The 18,608-nt window shown below is 33.8% G+C and overlaps 1 protein-coding gene across 15 annotated transcripts in view; it reads left to right on the top strand.

The window, feature by feature from the left end:
* Positions 1–1,588: 1,588 nt before the first annotated feature.
* gpcpd1 (glycerophosphocholine phosphodiesterase 1) overlaps positions 1,589–18,608 on the top strand; it is a 56,743-nt gene continuing 39,723 nt past the window's right edge. For 8 of the 15 annotated variants that reach the window (XR_012395472.1, XR_012395473.1, XM_073932387.1 and 5 more), the window contains exons 1-3: positions 14,656–14,943; positions 15,628–15,715; positions 18,494–18,584. Coding sequence is in view for 9 of the 15 variants with exons in the window: in XM_005160872.6 (XP_005160929.2) it covers positions 15,667–15,715; positions 18,494–18,584 (140 nt within the window). In the remaining 6 variants the exon portion in view is untranslated. 15 annotated transcript variants of the gene reach the window in all.

The raw sequence follows: 18,608 nt of genomic DNA, 5'->3' as shown, positions 1-18,608 counted from the left end.
CAATATTTAAGTAAACCTCGGTATGTAGAGTTTTGTAATAGGGGATGTAAATGTATTTTATTTACTGCATTCTGTATTATGATTATTTAATACATGCACATATATACAGAGAACAAATGATTACCCTGCTGTGACATCATTATTCTTAATAAAAAAAATAAATAAAAATAAATATATATATATATATATATATATATATATATATATATATATATATATATATATATATATATATATATATATATATATATATATATAAGCAATATATTTTGGTGCATTTGAACAAAACAGATTAATTAAACATATATATTTATTAAAATAATATTTTAGTCACAGAACATCTTTAAAAATGCAAAAATAAAACAATAAATTAAAATAAAACTACTACAACACATTTTTATTAATTTCTTGCTTCTCTTGATTTTTGCTATTTTTGCAAAATTTATTTAAGATTTTTCCCTTACATAAATTTTGGCGCCCAATTTTTAAACCAGTATTGCGAGTTATTTTGTCAGATTAATTTGTTGAAGATTTCCCAGGATGGGTTGCGGCTGGAAGGGCATTATTTTATCGTGGTCATGATGACAGTAAATAATATTGGTCACACTTTACAATAAGGTTCATTAGTTAATGCATTTACTAACATGAACTTATCATGAACAACACATGTACAGCATTTATTAATCATAATTGAACATTTACTAATACATTAATAACATTCAAGTCCATGCTTGTTAACATTAGTTAATTCACTGAGTTAACATGAACTAACAACGAACAACTGTATTTTCATTAACTAACGTTTATTAACATGAATAAATACTCTAGTAAATGTACTGTTCATTGTTTGTTCATGTTAGTAAATGCATTAATTAACATTAACTAATGAACCTTATTGTAAAGTGTGACCTTAATATTTTACTAAATATTTTTCAAGACACTTCTGTGCAATTTAAAGTGACATTTAAAGGCTTAACTAGGTTAATTAGGTTAACTAGGCAAGTTATGGTAATTAGGCAAGTTATTGTATGACGATGGTTTGATCTGTAGACTATCAAAAAATATAAAGGAGCTAAAAATATTGATCTTAAAATGATTTTTAAAAAATTAAAAACTGCTTTCATTCTAGCCTAAATAAAGCAAGTAAGACTTTCTCCAGAAGAAAAAATATTGTATGAAATACTGTGAAAATTTCCTTCCTCTGTTAAACATCATTTGGGAAATATTTAAAAAAGAAAAGGGAAATCACAGGAAGGCTAATAATATGGACTTTAACTGTATAACCTTACAGACTGACCTTTCAGTCTCCAATGTTTCAGATAACACTGGAAGAACAAACTGATGAAATGAGACTCATGATAAGCTCCGTCTGCCCTAAAAGACAATATCAGCCAATTAACTGATTTAATTGAATCTTTCCAGAGGTTTCCACACCAGCGATGACCTGCTGATCTCCTTTAATTCATCAATTCCCCCTCAGAGGTCGTGTTTGTCAGCCGATGGCCTATCTGAAATCGATCAGACTTCAGCCATTATCTCTTTGCTCCACATCCAGAGGAAAACTCACAGCGGCAGAGGAGTTTAAACTGACATTTGAAGACTGCCGACACCTCCAGTCCCATTTTGGATAATGTGATCTGAGGAGCCATAAACATCCAGCGTGAGCCCGAGGCTGCGGTGAAACTAAATGAAGAGAGAAGGGAATGTGAGACTGAAGGAATTATGGGTAAAGATCTTTCCAAGATGAACATCGCTGAGGCCGAGAAAATGTTGCCAATCACGTCTGGAAGAAAAATAAGCAGGACAAATAAGAAAAGGACTGGAGTTCTGAAGAAAGATAGCAATGTGGTGGACCATTTACAGCAGGTAAATGTCATTTCTTTGTTAATAATAATAATAATATAATATAATTTAGCCAGATATATACATTAGATGTCGCCTACCTTGCTGTTGTCTATTAGAAGGAATGCGTCATTAGAGCCGCCATTTTAGCACAGGGTAGCGCTCCTTTGAAATGAATGCGAGACCAAGCTGCAGTGGAGGACTGTGGCCATCCAAAGCCAAAGGTATACACATATATCTATGATAGAGAGTCTTCCCGGAGGTCAGTATGCAAATATTTTTTAAATTACGAATATTATAACCGTACATCACTTTTCTACATTAATGGATCAGTGATCACGTGGGCATTCCTGACAAAAAGCTTGTGTTTGTGTGTGTGGAAATGTATTATCCACCCTCCCTGTTAAATTTGATCTAATCCTAGTCCTGAAACACCGACCCTCTCCTGCTTTTACTTCTCATACTGTTGGAGGGAGCAATTCGTTAGTGAATGAATCTCCGTTATGAACAACTCGTTCACTTAATCGATTATAACAATAATACAATAATTCAACTTTCTGGCACTGCAGCATCCCTGATTTTATTCAGCAAACAATGCAAAGCCGAGTATTTATTGCGAGCTGGTGCTACTTTGCTTTATGATGAGTGCAGTAAGTGACTGTATTATCATCAATAACGTTGCCTGTTTCACACAAAAGTTCATAACATACAAAAACGTAAAAAACGAAATCTTACCTATGAAATGTTTTGCCTTTGTGTGTTGTTTTCTTTGTTTGCTCGTTACTACACCCGTAGACAGCGCTAAAGTCCCACATCTTTACATAGTAACACTGTCTTGACTTGTACAGTTGAATGACATTTGTCCTGTAAGCACTGTACCAATGTGGCGGCGCTATTGACGCATGCTCAGGGTCCCTATGCGATATCTAGTGTATATATATTTGTTATTTAGCAAGGATGCATTAGATCAGAGATGCCTAAACTGGGCCCTTTGATTTGGCCAGCCATCCATTTATTGCAACCTTTTATTTGTTTGTTTTATTGTTAAGCTACTATCCGAAACTAAATGTTTCAATTGAAATAGTGTAAATTAATCAGATTTAGCTTCAAATGTATATATAACGCATAGAGGACAATGCAGAGACTTTAGTGAGCGAATCAAGGGAAAGGTAAATTCTAAAGGCAAATCAAGGCAAAGGTAAAAAATGGATGGATGGATGAATAGACTGGATGGATGGATCAATGAAGAGATGATGAATAGATTATGGATGGGTGGATAGATGGATGGATGAATAGACTGAATAAAATAAAAATTGATAAATAGATGACGGATGGATTGATGGATAGACTATAGATGGATGGATGGATAAATAGACTTTATGGGTGAGTGGATGGATGGATGGATGGATAGATGGATGAATAGCCTAGATGGATGGATGCATGAATAGACTATAGAAAGATGTATGGATGAATAGACTAGATGGATGGATCAATGAAGAGATGATGAATAGACTATGGATGGATAGATAAATAGATAACATATGGATGGATGGATGGATGGATGGATGGATGGATGGATGGATGGATGAATAAATAGACTCAATGGATGATGGATGGATGAATAGACTATAGATGGATGGATGGATAAATGAATATACTATGGATGGATGAATAAATGATGGATATATGGATGGATGGATAAATAGACTAGATGGGTGGATGGATGAATAGACAATGAATGAATGAATGAGTAGACAATGAATGAATGGATGGATAAATATACGATGGATGGACTGTGAATGGATGGATAGATGGACTGACTGACTGACTATATTCTCTATAACTGCAATGACCCTTAAGAAAAGCACACATAAAGCTGACCGTTTAGCTCAGACTAAATGATGATTGAAAGGAGCCCTCTGGCTTGTCCTTGTTATTCAATTACATGAGCACCAGTCTAATACTAATTCAGTCAACAATCTACATCAGTTAGTCTTACAAACGCCAGCGGGAGCGTTCAGACTGAATCACACCAATTCTCATGTAAATGAATGTGAACTCGATTGAATTTGATACCCTTTTCACATATCATCCTCTGCATTTATTCTTTTGTGCATGTCACCTACGACAAGAAAATGCATGGGCCGCACAAACCGAACATGATTTTGTATCTGTTCTTCAGTGAATGTGAAGACCTGCAGTCGCATTTGTTTGTCTGCATGAATAGTTTAAAACCTCCTCTGCTTACTTCTCTCAAAATAAATGAAATGTGAAGGTCACATATAAAGGCTTGTCATCAAGCCCTAGCGTCTGATGTGCAAATGAAGCAAGCCACTCACAACCCTGAAGTGCAAATGGCGTCCGAGTGTGATGTCAGATCCATTATACTGCATCTGATCTGCATTAAAAACCGTATTCTGCTTTGTGTTTGAGTGACGATAACATGACGGAAGACCATTTGACGGATCAACAATCGAAATTACTTTACATTTGGTCATATTAGTGGATATCATAGTGAATGTAGGATTTATTTTTAATGTAAGCGCATGTAGGCCTGTTTCTAACCATTATTGGGCCATTATGAATAAAGTGAACAGAAGCGGATATAAATGAGGTATTTTATATATTTTATACTCAGTCTTATTTCCTATAACTGTAACCTTTTATGTCTAAAATTGTCTGTTTCGACTTATTATTATACTACACTGTACAAAAAAAAAAAAAAAACTTGTTGCCTTACATTTTTAAACTGAACTTAACTTTATTGTGATGTAAAATGGCTTGTGTAACTTATAAAATTAGGTCAGAACATGATTTATTCTTTCATTTTTGACAGTGTATAATTTAGATTCTGATGATTTGTACTGCAAAATAAAATTATGAGCTATAAAAAAATTTACATTTTGAATAAAAATGTATTTGAAGCTGTGAGAATTAATTAGAAGTGCTACAATTCACACTCAAAATACCTATTAGAATTAAAACTGCAGTATTAGACTTTTGCTCATGTGTTGAAAATACATTTTGAAATTCACACTTTAAGTTCTTGTACGTTGGATATGCAATATTTTAATTTTATTTATATATTGAAAATCTTAAAATCTCAGTATTCTGACCTTTTTTCTGGCATTTAATCTAAAAATATAACATGTAAAGTCTGAATTGAGGAAAAAGCTGCAGAATTGTGAGAGATAATCTTAATTATTTTACATTTTGACAAAATGTAGCCCCATATACTGCACAAAATGGGGCTAATTCAAGCTGTGACTGAAACCCTTTCAAACAGTATATATTTGTACCTCAAATATCTTATTTAATACCTTAAATGACAATATTAGTACCTAGGAATTTCAAATGCGTTAATATGAACCCTTTTAGAAGGTAAAAAGAAAATTCTTTGATCATTTAAAGTTTATTTTTTAACTTTTTGTGCTTAGTGGACAATATGAGCAGGTCGGGCAGGATCAGGAACGCTGTGGAGGTCAAAATCAAACTAGAAATGCTGAAATTCACACTTTAAATTGTAAGTAAAGTCCTTGTAAAAGATGAAAAGGCAGTATTGGAATTTTATTTATGTATTGAAAACCTATAACCTCAGGAATCTGATCTTTTTTCTGGCATTCAATCTCGAAACATTTTATTTAAATTCTTAATTGACAGGAAAAAGTAGCAGAATTGTGAGAGAAAAACGTAATTAAATTTTGATAAAATATTGGCAAATTCAAGCTGTGGCTGGAACGGTTCCCTTTCAAAAGATTTATGTTTGTACCTTAAAACTTCTCATTAATAGCTTAAATGGACATATAAGTACCTAATTTCAAATGTATTAATATGAACCCCTTCGATACAAACGGGTACCATTTAAAAGATGAAAAGAAAATGCATTGATCATTTAAATGTCTTTTTTTTGTGCTCAGTGGACAATATGAGCAGGTCAAGCAGGATCAGGAATGCTGTGGGGCTCAAAGTCAAACTAGAAGTGCTGAAATTCACACTCAGAATTTTTGATAAAAGTCCTTGTGAGATGTAGTATTGAAATTTTATTTATGATTTGAAAACCTATAACCTCAAAACTATTTAAAACCCATTTAATCTCAAAATATTATATTTAAAGTTTAGCCAAACTGTGAGATATAAACTTAATTATATTACATTTTGACAGTATTTGCTAATTCAAGCACATATAAAGATATACAGTTGAAGTCAGAATTATTAGCCCCCCCATTAAATTCTTTTTCTTTTTTTAATCTTTCACAAAATGTTTAACAGAGCATAGAAATGTTCACAGTATGTCTGATAAAATAAACTATTATGTTTCTTTAAATCATGAATTAATGATTAATGCACAATAAGACCAGGCACATTTATTTAGAAAGTAAATTGAGATGTTTACATTCTAAATATATATATATATACAGTTGAAGTTTATAAGAATTATTAGCCCCCCTTTTAATTTTTCTCTTTCTTTTTTAATTTCCCAAATGATGTTTAACAGAGCAAGGACATTTTCACAGTGTGTCTAATTATATTTTTTCTTCTAGAAAAACTCTTATTTGTTTTATTTCGGCTAGAGTAAGAGCAGTTTAAAATTTTTTAAAAACCATTTTAAAGTCAAAACTATTAGCCCCCTAAAGCTAATTTTTTTCGATGGTCTACAGAACAAACCATTGTTATACAATAACTTGCCTAATTACCCTAACCTCCCTAGTTAACATAATTAACCTAGTTAAGCCTTTAAATGTCACTTTAAGCTGTATAGAAGTGTCTTGAAAAATATGTAGTCAAATATTATTTACTGTCATCATGACAAAGATAAAATAAATCAGTTATTAGAGATGAGTTATTAAAACTATTATGTGCTCGAATGTGTGAAGAAATCTTCTCTCCGTTAAACAGAAATTAGGGGAAAAAATTAACAGGGGGGCTAATAATTCAGGGGGGCTAATAGTTCTGACTTCAACGGTATATTTGTACCTAAAAGGTCTTATTTCATATCTCAAATGTACATATTACGTAGAAATATAGGGAAAAAGTATAGTGTTGTATTAGAAATGCTAAAATTAACAAGTAAAAATCCTTGTGAGATGGAAATGCATTACTATTTTACTTATGTGATACCTTATAACCTCAGGATTCTGACCGTTTTCCTGGCACTTAATCTCAAAATTTTATATTTAAACTCTAAATTAAGAGGGAAAGTAGCAGAACTGTGAGATGTAAACTTAATTATATAACATTTTAACAAAATATTGGCTAATTCAAGCTGTGACTGGAACCTTTCACGACATATATTTGTACTTAAGCCTTATGGTACCTTAAATGAACATTTTAGAAGCTAGAAGTTTTAAAAGGTATATTAGTGTATTTTTTAGCTACAAGTATTTTAGTATTAGAATTAATATGAAGTCTTTAGATACAATGTGTGCTTTAGTTCTCTTATTGATCTTTAAAAGTTTTTTTAGTGATCAATATTAGTCGATCGAGCATGTTCAGGAATGCTGTGGGGGTCAAAGTCAAGCTAGAAATGTTGAAATTTAAACGCAGAATTCTAAGTAAAAATCATTGGAATTTGGACGTGCTGAGCACCTATAACCTCAGCATCATGACCTTTTTTTGTGTCAGTGTGCATGCTGGAAAACCATGACTGTTGCTCATCATAAGCCTGATATCATGAGGAAATGCAACTTCATGTAATTTCATTTGTAAGACTTTTAAAAGGGTCGATGACCTCAAACCCTGTCCCCAAACTTAACTGTTATTGAAGGATGGGCAAATCTTTTAATTATCAAACTAGACTGTGTTGTAATTATACGTTTAAAAAAAATCTAAGGTATACAGCACTGTGATATTTTGACATGAGCTGCTCATGATCACAGTGTTTTCAGTGTCTCAGTTTGGAGTAAAGTGTTGTACTTTACAAATACAACATGCTCCAATAAAAGTTTATAATCTGAATTGTCTATTGATTTTTTTTGGTCAACAAAACAGAATCATTTTTAAAAACAAGTTTCCTGCCTTATTAGAAGCTTGATGATTTCACATCTGAACAATATATTAATTTATCATATTAACTATAGGCTATATTAACTTATTTTATTGTTATATAAAAAAATGAATATATTTAAGGTTATAATAATGCAATACAGCTCAGCAGTAGTGATATCTTTAATTATTATTTCATGAAATAATAAATATCTCACATGAAAAAATACTATAGAGATATGAATATGCATATGAACCACATACAGTTGGGTGGGGGAAACATGTTAGTTTAAAGCCTTAATAATGAGACTCATTTCTAAGAAAATAAATGATGTTACAGAGATTTGCATGAGTATGTATAGAAGTGCCATACAACGACCGTGCCACTAGGTGGGGCTGTTCCTACCACTTTACAAGCACAATCTCAAATCTCTCTGATTACACGTGACTTCTTTTTAGCTTTTGGTTTCTGAAAGCCAGTCGAAAAATGTTTAATAATAATGATTAAATTGATCTTTAAAATAATTTGTATATGTTTTAAAAACTAATTCTTCCAGCCAAACCTAAAGAAATAAGGGGAGTAAAAGTTTAGAAGTATATATGAAGTACTGTAAAAATGTCCTGCTTTGTTAAACGTACTTTGTGATCTTCACGTGTTTTCCATTTATTTTTGGTTGTAAATTGCATTGTGGGAGTTTGATAACTGCTCTGGCATGATATTTTAGTAGTTTGAAATAATAGGAGAAACAATATATAGAGAACTGAGTCTGTAAAACAGAAAATGTACCGGCAGTTTATTACAAGGTTTTGTAGCATAATATACAACACCAACCCAGACAATATATCACTTTAAACTATTAAAAATGTCATTAAAAATCACCTTTCTAACTTTTTAATGTTATAAATTGTTGGAAGAAAGATCATGATACCATAATGCAATTCAAAAGCATTAGTAAACAGAGAGAAAAAAAAAACATGAATCACAAAATATGGAATATTAGCCATGTGATTAGCACGCCGACATATGGTACAGGAGCACGCCAGGGCATCCCGGCTTGAGGACATTTCCCTTCGTCCAACTTTCCCTCTCTCTCTCCAACTTCGCTTTTCTGTCTCAATACGTTCTATCCAATAAAGGCAAAAAGGCAAAAAATAAATCTTAAAATTGTTTTTTTTTTTATCTTTATTTTATGAATATTTTTATGTGGGAAATATTTGGGAAACAAATTAAATCTCACATAAGGGCTAATAATTTTGCCTTCGACTGTAAATGCTTTACTGCCACTTTTGATATGCTCTTTATGCTAAAACTTTAACTAAAGGGCACCTATTTTACTCTTTTTACAAGAGGTAAGATAAGCCTTTGGTGTCTGCAGACTGTGTCTGTAAATAAAATAACCATCAGATTTTTTATTATAGCCTCCAGAATCTGCCATTTTGGTGTTTGAGTACAGTGTAGCTGTTTTTGTGGCCTGTGACTTTAAATCCAAATGAACTGCTTCTTCCCGCCCACTGTTCCCACGTGTCTGCTTTTCCTGCAATATAAACAGCCGTCAGTGATTGAGACGGACAAAGATGAAGCTAAAATACAGCTCATTAGTCAAAAATACCAAGTACGTTTATTTGATGTATTTGTGGTGATTGATTCAAGCCTTTCTGAAATGATGAGTCGCACACAAATGCAGTTTGCAGTACACACACACAAACATATGTGTGTTTACGGACACCATGCGGCAGTGAAATACGTTGATGTACTTTTCCGTTAATTTAACGACTTGCCGATATTTGCAGGATGAAACTTCATAATGATGGGATCCAAAACGTCTAATCTTATTCAAACAGCATACCAATGCATTTTCCAAACATTCAGTTATCTGGACAATAAGGAAGTCCTTAAGCTGAGCTTAAAACGCAAGGTTTCCCAACTAGGACTTCACAATACAAACAGTTTGAAGTAGCTCCAAGGAACCATGGCTGCGTCCGAAACCGCCTACTCAGTAGGTACTGCATTTGAATAAAAAAAAAACCACTCAGCCGTTAGAAAAGTATATTCTATACAATATGAATGTTAGATGTATGAATGGAATTCAGACGTACCTCATCCGCCATTTTGTCATGGTCAGGTGACACACCTGCATCAGTTACGTCGCTTTGCTCCCATTCATGAATTCGCTCACCGGGCATGATGAGATAGCGCAGCATGCATGGGATGCGCACTCCAGAATCTTGCCGGAAGTTGTAAATCATCCGGGTACTTCTCACGTACTGATTTTCGTATTCTATGAATTCGGACATACTACTCGGCTCGCATACTTATTTTAGTGTACTATATAGTATGGAAGTATGTGGTTTTGAACACAGCCGTTTTTTTTTTTCCTTTCAATTTTTTTTTTTTTTTATTAACAATGTTGAACAGTAACAGAAAGGCATTAATACTTTTTAGAATTACACAAAAGACTGAGATAACAATCAAACAGCATACATTTACAATCTTAGCATCCTCGTTAATAATACAACATATATAAATAAATAAAATAACAAAATTAACAAAAAAATAAATGCTAGAGAAACTTAAGTAGCAGGGGAGTTAAAGTCTTTAAAATATGAAACCAAAATCATTCAATGATGAATATAGATATCTTGCTCTTTGGCTTTTCATCTCTCTTAATGTCAGTTTTGAACACAGCCCATGGCTGCGTCCGAAACCGCATACTTCCATACTATATAGTACGCTAAAATCAGTATGCGAGCCGAGTAGTATGTCCGAATTCATAGAATTCGAAAATCAGTAGGCGAGAAGTACCCAGATGTCTTACTACTTCCGGCGAGATTCTGAAGTGCGCATCCCATGCACGCTGCGCTATCCCATAATGCCCCGTGAGAGAATTCATGAATGGAAGTGAAACGACGCAACTGACGCAGGTACGTCACGTGACCGTGACAAAATGGTGGATATAGTACGTCCGAATTCCATTCATACTTTTCACATTCATACTGTATAGAACGTACTTTTCTAACGGCCGAGTAGTACGTTTAAATTCAAATGCAGTACCTACTGAGTAGTAGGCGCTTTCGGACGCAGCCCATGTGTTCCCTCTACCACAACTGAATCTCTTCTTCATTCACCCACTCACCTATTATACATCCCAGGTGTCTGACCAGCGCCCTCTAGTGCCCTGTAGTTCCATTAGAACAGCATTTTTAGTCACATTATTTATTTCCAGAACTGAACAATTTAAGTATAGTCTACAAAACCGGCAAGTTAAATAAACTTAAATATGCAAGTTTTGGAAGACTCCATTACTCAATTAAATTGAGGCAACGAGTTTACTTAATTAATTTCGTTCAGGCAACTTATTAGGGTTTTCAGCGTGGGCATTTTATGTTATAACTAACGTGGTTCAAGTGATAGATCTGCGACAAAGCAACTACGGGTTTTGGGAAACACTCGTCACTACATTGTTCTTTTCCCAAACGATACATCGTACTATGATAGTTCAGCCACAGTTCTGTCATAGTTTGGGAAACGCACCCCAGAACAGCAGTAAAATATGCATATTAAAATAAAAAGATTATGTACAAAGTTTCTCTGTTTTGCATGAAAAGGCTTATTCACACACACACACACACACACACACACACACACACACACACACACACTCACAAACGCACAAACACACAAACACACACACGCACTCTCAACCCTTAATCACATTTCCAAGCTTATTGCAAAGCTTTCTGGGAAAATGTTGAAAGGGCAAAACTCAGCATTATCCCAAAAAACCCACAGCCACACAAACATGCTGATCAACACTCTCACTTCTACTTATTTCTTAAAAATACTAGCCAAAACACACACTAATCACCTCATATAAAGCCTCATTATATTTGCATCTGGAATTAGCACTGTCTCTGAAAGCTGCCCCACACACACACTTTATTCATTATCTCTCTATTATCGTGCATGGACACAGACTCAGACAATGATCCACACACACACATACAGGGCCAAATGGTGGGAGTGTGAAAGCAGCATAAATAGAGAGAAAGAGACTGACTCATTAAATATGTATAATCCTGCAGTCTCATCCATTCAGCTCGGCTAAGTACTGTCCAAATAGAAAGCGTTCAGCAACAGGCCTCAGTTCAAAAGCCCAATTGTCTTTAACCTCTCAATAGCTCGAACAGAGAACAGGAAGAGCCGCCGGTGGCAGCAAACGTCCATCATAAAGAAATAAAGGACGCAGCAGAGCTAATTTATGGCTGGAGATATGCTTTATCTCCACATGGCATGATTTAAGGTCACGCTGTTCTGAACTCCATGACTTCGTTGCTGTTTTCTGCACAACTTTTTTTCCTTCTTTCTTTCCTGCCTGACCTCTGTTATGCAACGCGGGACTTCCAGACTGTGTTTTGTCCTGTTCTGCTGAGGCACGGCAAGCATTATGCAATCATTTCTGCTGAAATAGACAGGCGCTGAAAAATCAATGTCTCCATGCTCATTTTAAAGGGTCAATTTAGCATGCGGTGAAAAATATTTAATGATCAAAAAGTCATGAAGACATGTTTTTATCTGACTTGAACTTATTTAAATATGTTAATTAGTTTTAAGTGGTGGACGGTAAGCATTTTATCTCACTGTTTACTGTAATTGAGTACATATTTTAATTATATGTAAATCAATATCTGTTTTATCTTCATTTTAAATGTCAATTTAGCATTCTGTGAATCAAAAAGTCAGGACGCCACATATTTGTGTTACTTTAACTGATTTTAATATGTTACACAGTAAGCATTTTTACCTCACTACAGTACTTAAGTACATATTTAAAGTATTTAGAAATCAAAGTCCCTGCTGGCCTCATATAAAAGTGTCAATTTAGCATTCTGTGAAAAACATTTAATGATCAAAAAGTCATGGCGACACGATTTTTGTGTTACTGTAACCTATTTGAATATGTTAATTAGGTTTAAGCAGCGAACAGTAAGCATTTTTACCTCACTATCTACTCTACTTAAGTACATATTTTAAGTATTTAAGTACACTGAAAAAAAGGGTTCATTGCGTTTACTATATTTTTTTAGGGTAAGTGGTTGAAAACAATTGATATGGGCTAATAATTCTGACTTCAACTGTATATACTTTTGAGGTACCAATATGAACCCTTCAAGTACAAATGTGTGCCTTTTCAAATGGTGCCACCCCAGTGATAGCTTGTGTACCTTTTTTTCTGAGTGCAATTACCTTAAAAAAATATATAGTAAATCCAATGAATATTTTTTTTCAGTGTACTATTTTTTTTTCATTTAGGAAGCTTTTGCTTTACTACTTTCCAAAACAAAAAGTTAACTTTTTACTCCACTACATTAACTGAATGATGAAGAGTGAAAAAGGAAGAAATTGCAACTTGCTCTGGGACAAGTTTTGAAAGTGAAATTTAACCTGTTAAATTGTTTTCATAAAATTGTAATAAAAAATGATTGCGTGAATTGGATGAATGTGCACACACCGTACCATAAAACTCTCCAGCAATATTTTTTTTTATTATAAAGTGCTTTCATATATAATAGTGCCCTCCACTAATATTGTACTAAAACTAGGAAAATATATAAAAAAACATGAGTACATTAGGATACCAATAACTGTAGTACATAGTTAAAGTCAGAATTATTAGCCCTCTTTCAATTTTTTTCTTCCTTTTTAAATATTTGCCAAATGATGTTTAACAGAATAAAGAAATTTTCACAGTACGTCTGATAATATTTTTTCTTGTGGAAAAAGTCTTGTTTGTTTTATTTCAGCTAGAATAAAAACATTTTTAAATTTTTTAAACACCATTAAAGGGACAAAATTATTAGCTCCTTTAAGCTATATATTTCTCGATAGTCTACAGAACAAACCATCATTATACAATACCTTTCCTAATTACCCTAACCTGCCTAGTTAAACTAACTAACTTAGTTAAGTCTTTAAATGTCACTTTTAGCTGTATAGAAGTGTCTTAAAAAATATGTAGTCAAATATTTACAGTCATCACGGCAAAGATAAAATAATTCAGTTATTAGAAATGAGTTATTAAAGCTATTATGTTTACAAATGTGTTGCAAAAAATCTTCTCTCCATTAAACAGAAATTGGGGAAAAAATAAACAAGCGGTCTAATAATTCAGGGGGGCTAATAATTCTGAAATCAACTGTATAAGATCTGCTTTTTTGAGTACTTTGTTTGGAATTGTTTAGTCTCAATAAGAGTTTTTTATTGTTAATATATTTAATAAAAGATCATAAGGTTAAACAATAAAGACATTGCACAGCGTTCTTCACTGTGTTATCACCTTTTAATTAAAGAATTATGGAGTACTTCAGAAGATGTTTTTCAAACTGGTGTTCTTGAAAATGCGTATAATATATAATGTTATCAAGTTATAATTATATAACAACAACCACAAATACGTATTCATTTAAAGTTTCACTGCTGCATTTTTCACACTTATTGTAAAACTTTATTAATTATTAAAAACTAATCAAATTAATCTATTTTTTGTATTTAATAATATTTATCTTATTAAATAATAAATATTAACAATTATAATCATTATAAATTATGTTTTAATGGTTATTAGATTGTTATTTTAAGATTATGACATGTCATGTTTTTATCTTTGGACATTTTCAAGGACACCGGCCAGTTTGAAAAACATCTTCTACCGAAAAACTCCACCCAACACACACGTCAGCAAGGCAAATCCGCCTATCACACGTCAATCACTTCCTTCACCAATCATACGCGTTTCTGGAAACGCAGAGAGGCGGGGTCAAGTTGTCATGCCCGCCTTTATTTTTATTTCCTACAACAAAGTCACATTCTCAGCGCTATTTTAACCCGTGTAATTCTGTTTTTATTTGTTTCGCAGTTCACGGACTTGCGCAACTGATAGACATAAGCGCTTTACGCTTGATATCTCAATAAAATTCTTTCAAGAAATGCTTTACAGGGTGTCGCATTACCGGGGCTTGCAGAACCGCGTGCATGTAAACATGGGCACGTCAGCGCGCGATTAACGTTTCCCGGGTACTGCTGTATGTTAAACAAGGATGGATATTTGTCTTTAAACTCAGGTAAAGCTCATTTTTTACCATGTTTTTTGTTTAGCGTATAGGTACTTAATGCACGCTATACTCTGTATTTCACATTATTTATGAGTTACAGGTTTTCGCTCAGCAAAATAAAATGTGGTTTTGTCTTAAATACCTAGAATGCTCACTATCTAGATAGCATTTTTAGAACGTATACAACGTACAACAATGTTGCTTATCTAGGCAGTGTTATGTTTTGAGAGCTTTCGGTTAACGTTACCGGGTGTTGTCTCTGACAGTAACCGGCTGCAGCCGGTTTAGACCGTGTTGATTTTGCTTCCTCCTCTCAGTCTCAACCAGCCGAGTTTAGTCAAATGTGGTTAAACAGATTTTTTTACTCCAGCGTTAACTGGAATGTGTTCACATACGGGAATTTTACAACAATTTCTCCTTTCCCTCTTTCCCTCATATAGTGAAAATGTAAAAACATTCTCTCTTGATTTTTTGGTTGTTTACAACTTTGAAATAAATTGCTATAGATTTTCAATGTAACAAAATCTCTATTTAAACTCTTAAACTCTTAAAAAATCTGGGAGGTGATTTCCAAGTGTGCAGCAGCTTTGTTGGCAGGTATAAAACAGAGGAAATCCATATTAGCTGATAATGTTGACAGGGTTTAGATTTATTCTGCATTAGGAGTCAAATGTGTTTCTGTCTGTGTTTCAGGTCTCTTCATTCTCATCTGCGTCTGCCTGTGTGCCAGTCATGGACAGCACTAAAGTGACTCTGACAGTGAGAGGGAGCACAGCATTTGGTAAGAAGAAAAGAATCAATAACACTGTACAACTTTTAGATCAGTATTGCTAATTATATTACTTATCAGTCAATAATAAATTAATAAAATTTTGTTTAATCCCTTGCAAGTTGTTATTAAGTTAGCTGCTCTTAAGATTTAGTTTTAAATAAAGTATTAATAAAAAAACATATTTTAAAGTGTTAGAATCTATTGGAGTGTGTTCAGTCAGTATCTCCTCTGTAGCAGAGGCTGTAATGTTTTGATAATCATACATCTGGGATTGAACTTGGTGACAAACGTGCCTAGACATGCTCTTTCTTTCTAGTTTATTGTGCTTGTTTATTTTACTTCACAAAAAGTCAAGTGAAAATTTATTTTTATGCTTGCATACTTTTTAATACAAGGTTTTAATTTTTTTAAATATTTTTTTTTCCTGAACTTTTTTGTTTTGTTTTATATAATGCATTATATGATGTTACATCGTGTTTACCCTAATGTGTTTGCATTATACATTGCATTTAAGATTTATATATGGATCAGAAACTTTTATAAAAAATATTGATAAGTACATAATACAAAACTTAAGTTAAAACTAGTTAAAAAAAGTTAAAACTACCAGCCAGCCAGTTTACCCAAAAGTGTTGATACGTAAAGTCATAATTCACCCCCCAAAAGGAAAATTCTATCATTGTTTACTCACCTTTTACTTGTTTCAAACCTTTATGAGTTTCTTTCTTCTGCTGAACACAAAAGAAGACATTTTGAAGAAAGCTGGAATCCGGCAACCTTTGACTACCATTGTAGTTGCTTTTCCTACTATAGAAGTTAGTGATTACAGTTTTTCAGCTTTCTTCAAAATATGAAGAGTTTCAGTGCAAAACGAGATATATCCATTTTGAGAAATGTTGGTTATTTGACATTATTATTTAAGACATCAGCAGTCAAGTTCGTTTACAATTTTGTACATTAAACTATTACTTGGGCTCAGTGAAGGCCAGAAACACAATATTTTGAAATCCAGAATATTTTTTTATTTAATTTTCTGTCTATAAATAGTTCATAAATAAGTCAAAAAACATATGCAACATATTAATCTTAACAATGTCAAACATCTTAAATTGGTTAAAAAAACAATACATCATAAATATATGGAATAATAAATACAAAGATTGATTATTAATAATAAGATTCTGAGTTAGATTTGGCCAGAATGTACACAGCATAACGTAACATAATTATTATTATTATTATTTTTTTTGCAAAATGCTATATTCACCTTAAGCTATATTCTACTACAGTAATACCATTAAGAAAAGCTAGTAAATCAATGTTTTGTTTGATAAATAAGATTAAGTTAGTTAGATAAATGACTTGTAGCTTGTTACAGTGAAGCGTGGCTCCTTCTACACGCTGCTGAAAACCAAACCTATATGAACAGAGCGGGCGGAGCCGCAGTGTCTCCAAGTGCGCGACACAAGCTCGCCTCGCACTGTCATATTTAATTAATTATTTCACTGTAATTTTAATATTAATAATAATAGCTTTTGTTGTTGTGAAAAACCAAAGCCTTTTATTTTTCTCCATAACAACCTGTGCCCTTTATGTTCCCTCACGCCCCATTCCCACGGGGCGTCAGCGTCAACGCTTCCCATTCACTTTAAATGTGTGACGTCAGGCACTGCCGAACTGCATTGTGGATCCGTCGGCGCCGCTTCAGAGGCGTTGCTCACTGCAGAAGTTGGGACTAGCTCAACTTTTCAAGCGCTGACGGAAGCGTCAGCCAATCAGATCACTGTATGCAAATACACCAGCTAGACAGTGGACTATTGCTGACTGAATTTCATTGGCTGACGCTGCTATGATGATCACGTTAGCCCCAACTTCAGACACGCCTTCAGTCAAGCGTTGACGCTGAAGCCCCATGTGAATGGGGCGTTATAGTAAATCAACAACAACAAGAATTAACATGTGGTCTTAGGCTATAAATAATAGGTGCAACCGCATAAATAAATCGTCAGATAGGCTACTCGGCTACATGTAAGAAATTATTTAAAAAATAAACTTACATAGGTCACTTAGAAATGTCGCCTTGCAGACTGGTATCTTGTGATGGGGAGGAGCGCAGGAAAAAAGGCGCTCCCTGGCCTTCCTCTTAATTGACATCAGCGGAGACTCGTTCCCTGCTGCATTTGTGTGTTGTTGACAGACGCAGGAGTGTCTTATTCTGGTCCACTTTATTTATACTTATAAATGTAATGTATTTGTATATGTATATGTAAATGTATTTATACGTTTTTGTGAAGTTGAAGCTTTTCCATCAATGAGCAAACTCGGAGCACTTCACCGGCGGTGACTCTCTTCCCAGGGGATGCTCAGCTCGCGAAGCATCCTGAACGTTCTATTACTGTTATATTGCACTTTGTAAAGAAACTGGTCTGGCAGATATCGCGTTTTGTGAAAAAATACGTTTTTTAATAGGCCTAAAATGTATATTTTTAAATGTTATTAATCGCAGCAACTCACACATAGATCTGAACAGTGATTTCCAATAATAAAATCCAAATGTCCAAAGCGTTTTGCAACCAAACTCTTCATATCTTTTGTGTTCAACAGAAGAAAGAAACTCATAAAGGTTGAGGGAGGAAAAATATTGAGTCAATTTTCTGTTTTGGGTGAACTATTCCTTTTACTATTACTGTAGTGTTTCTGTAACACATCCCCTGGAAGCACATTCCTTCATTCACCACAATAGAGAGACGTAATGAACTTGTTTTATGCTGTTTTCTTCTGTGTCAGGTGAGGTGATCGCAGTGGTTGGCAGTTGTGAAACCCTGGGCAGCTGGTGTCAGCAAAAAGCCGTGACCCTGCAGCCGGCAGAGGAGGATGGGTACATGTGCAATGCCATCTTATG

This window comes from Danio rerio, chromosome 20, assembly GCF_049306965.1.
Source record: "Danio rerio strain Tuebingen ecotype United States chromosome 20, GRCz12tu, whole genome shotgun sequence".
Classification (NCBI taxonomy): Eukaryota; Metazoa; Chordata; class Actinopteri; order Cypriniformes; family Danionidae; genus Danio; species Danio rerio.
Note: the sequence above shows the minus strand (reverse complement) of the source record. Positions and strands in the feature narration are given on the sequence as shown.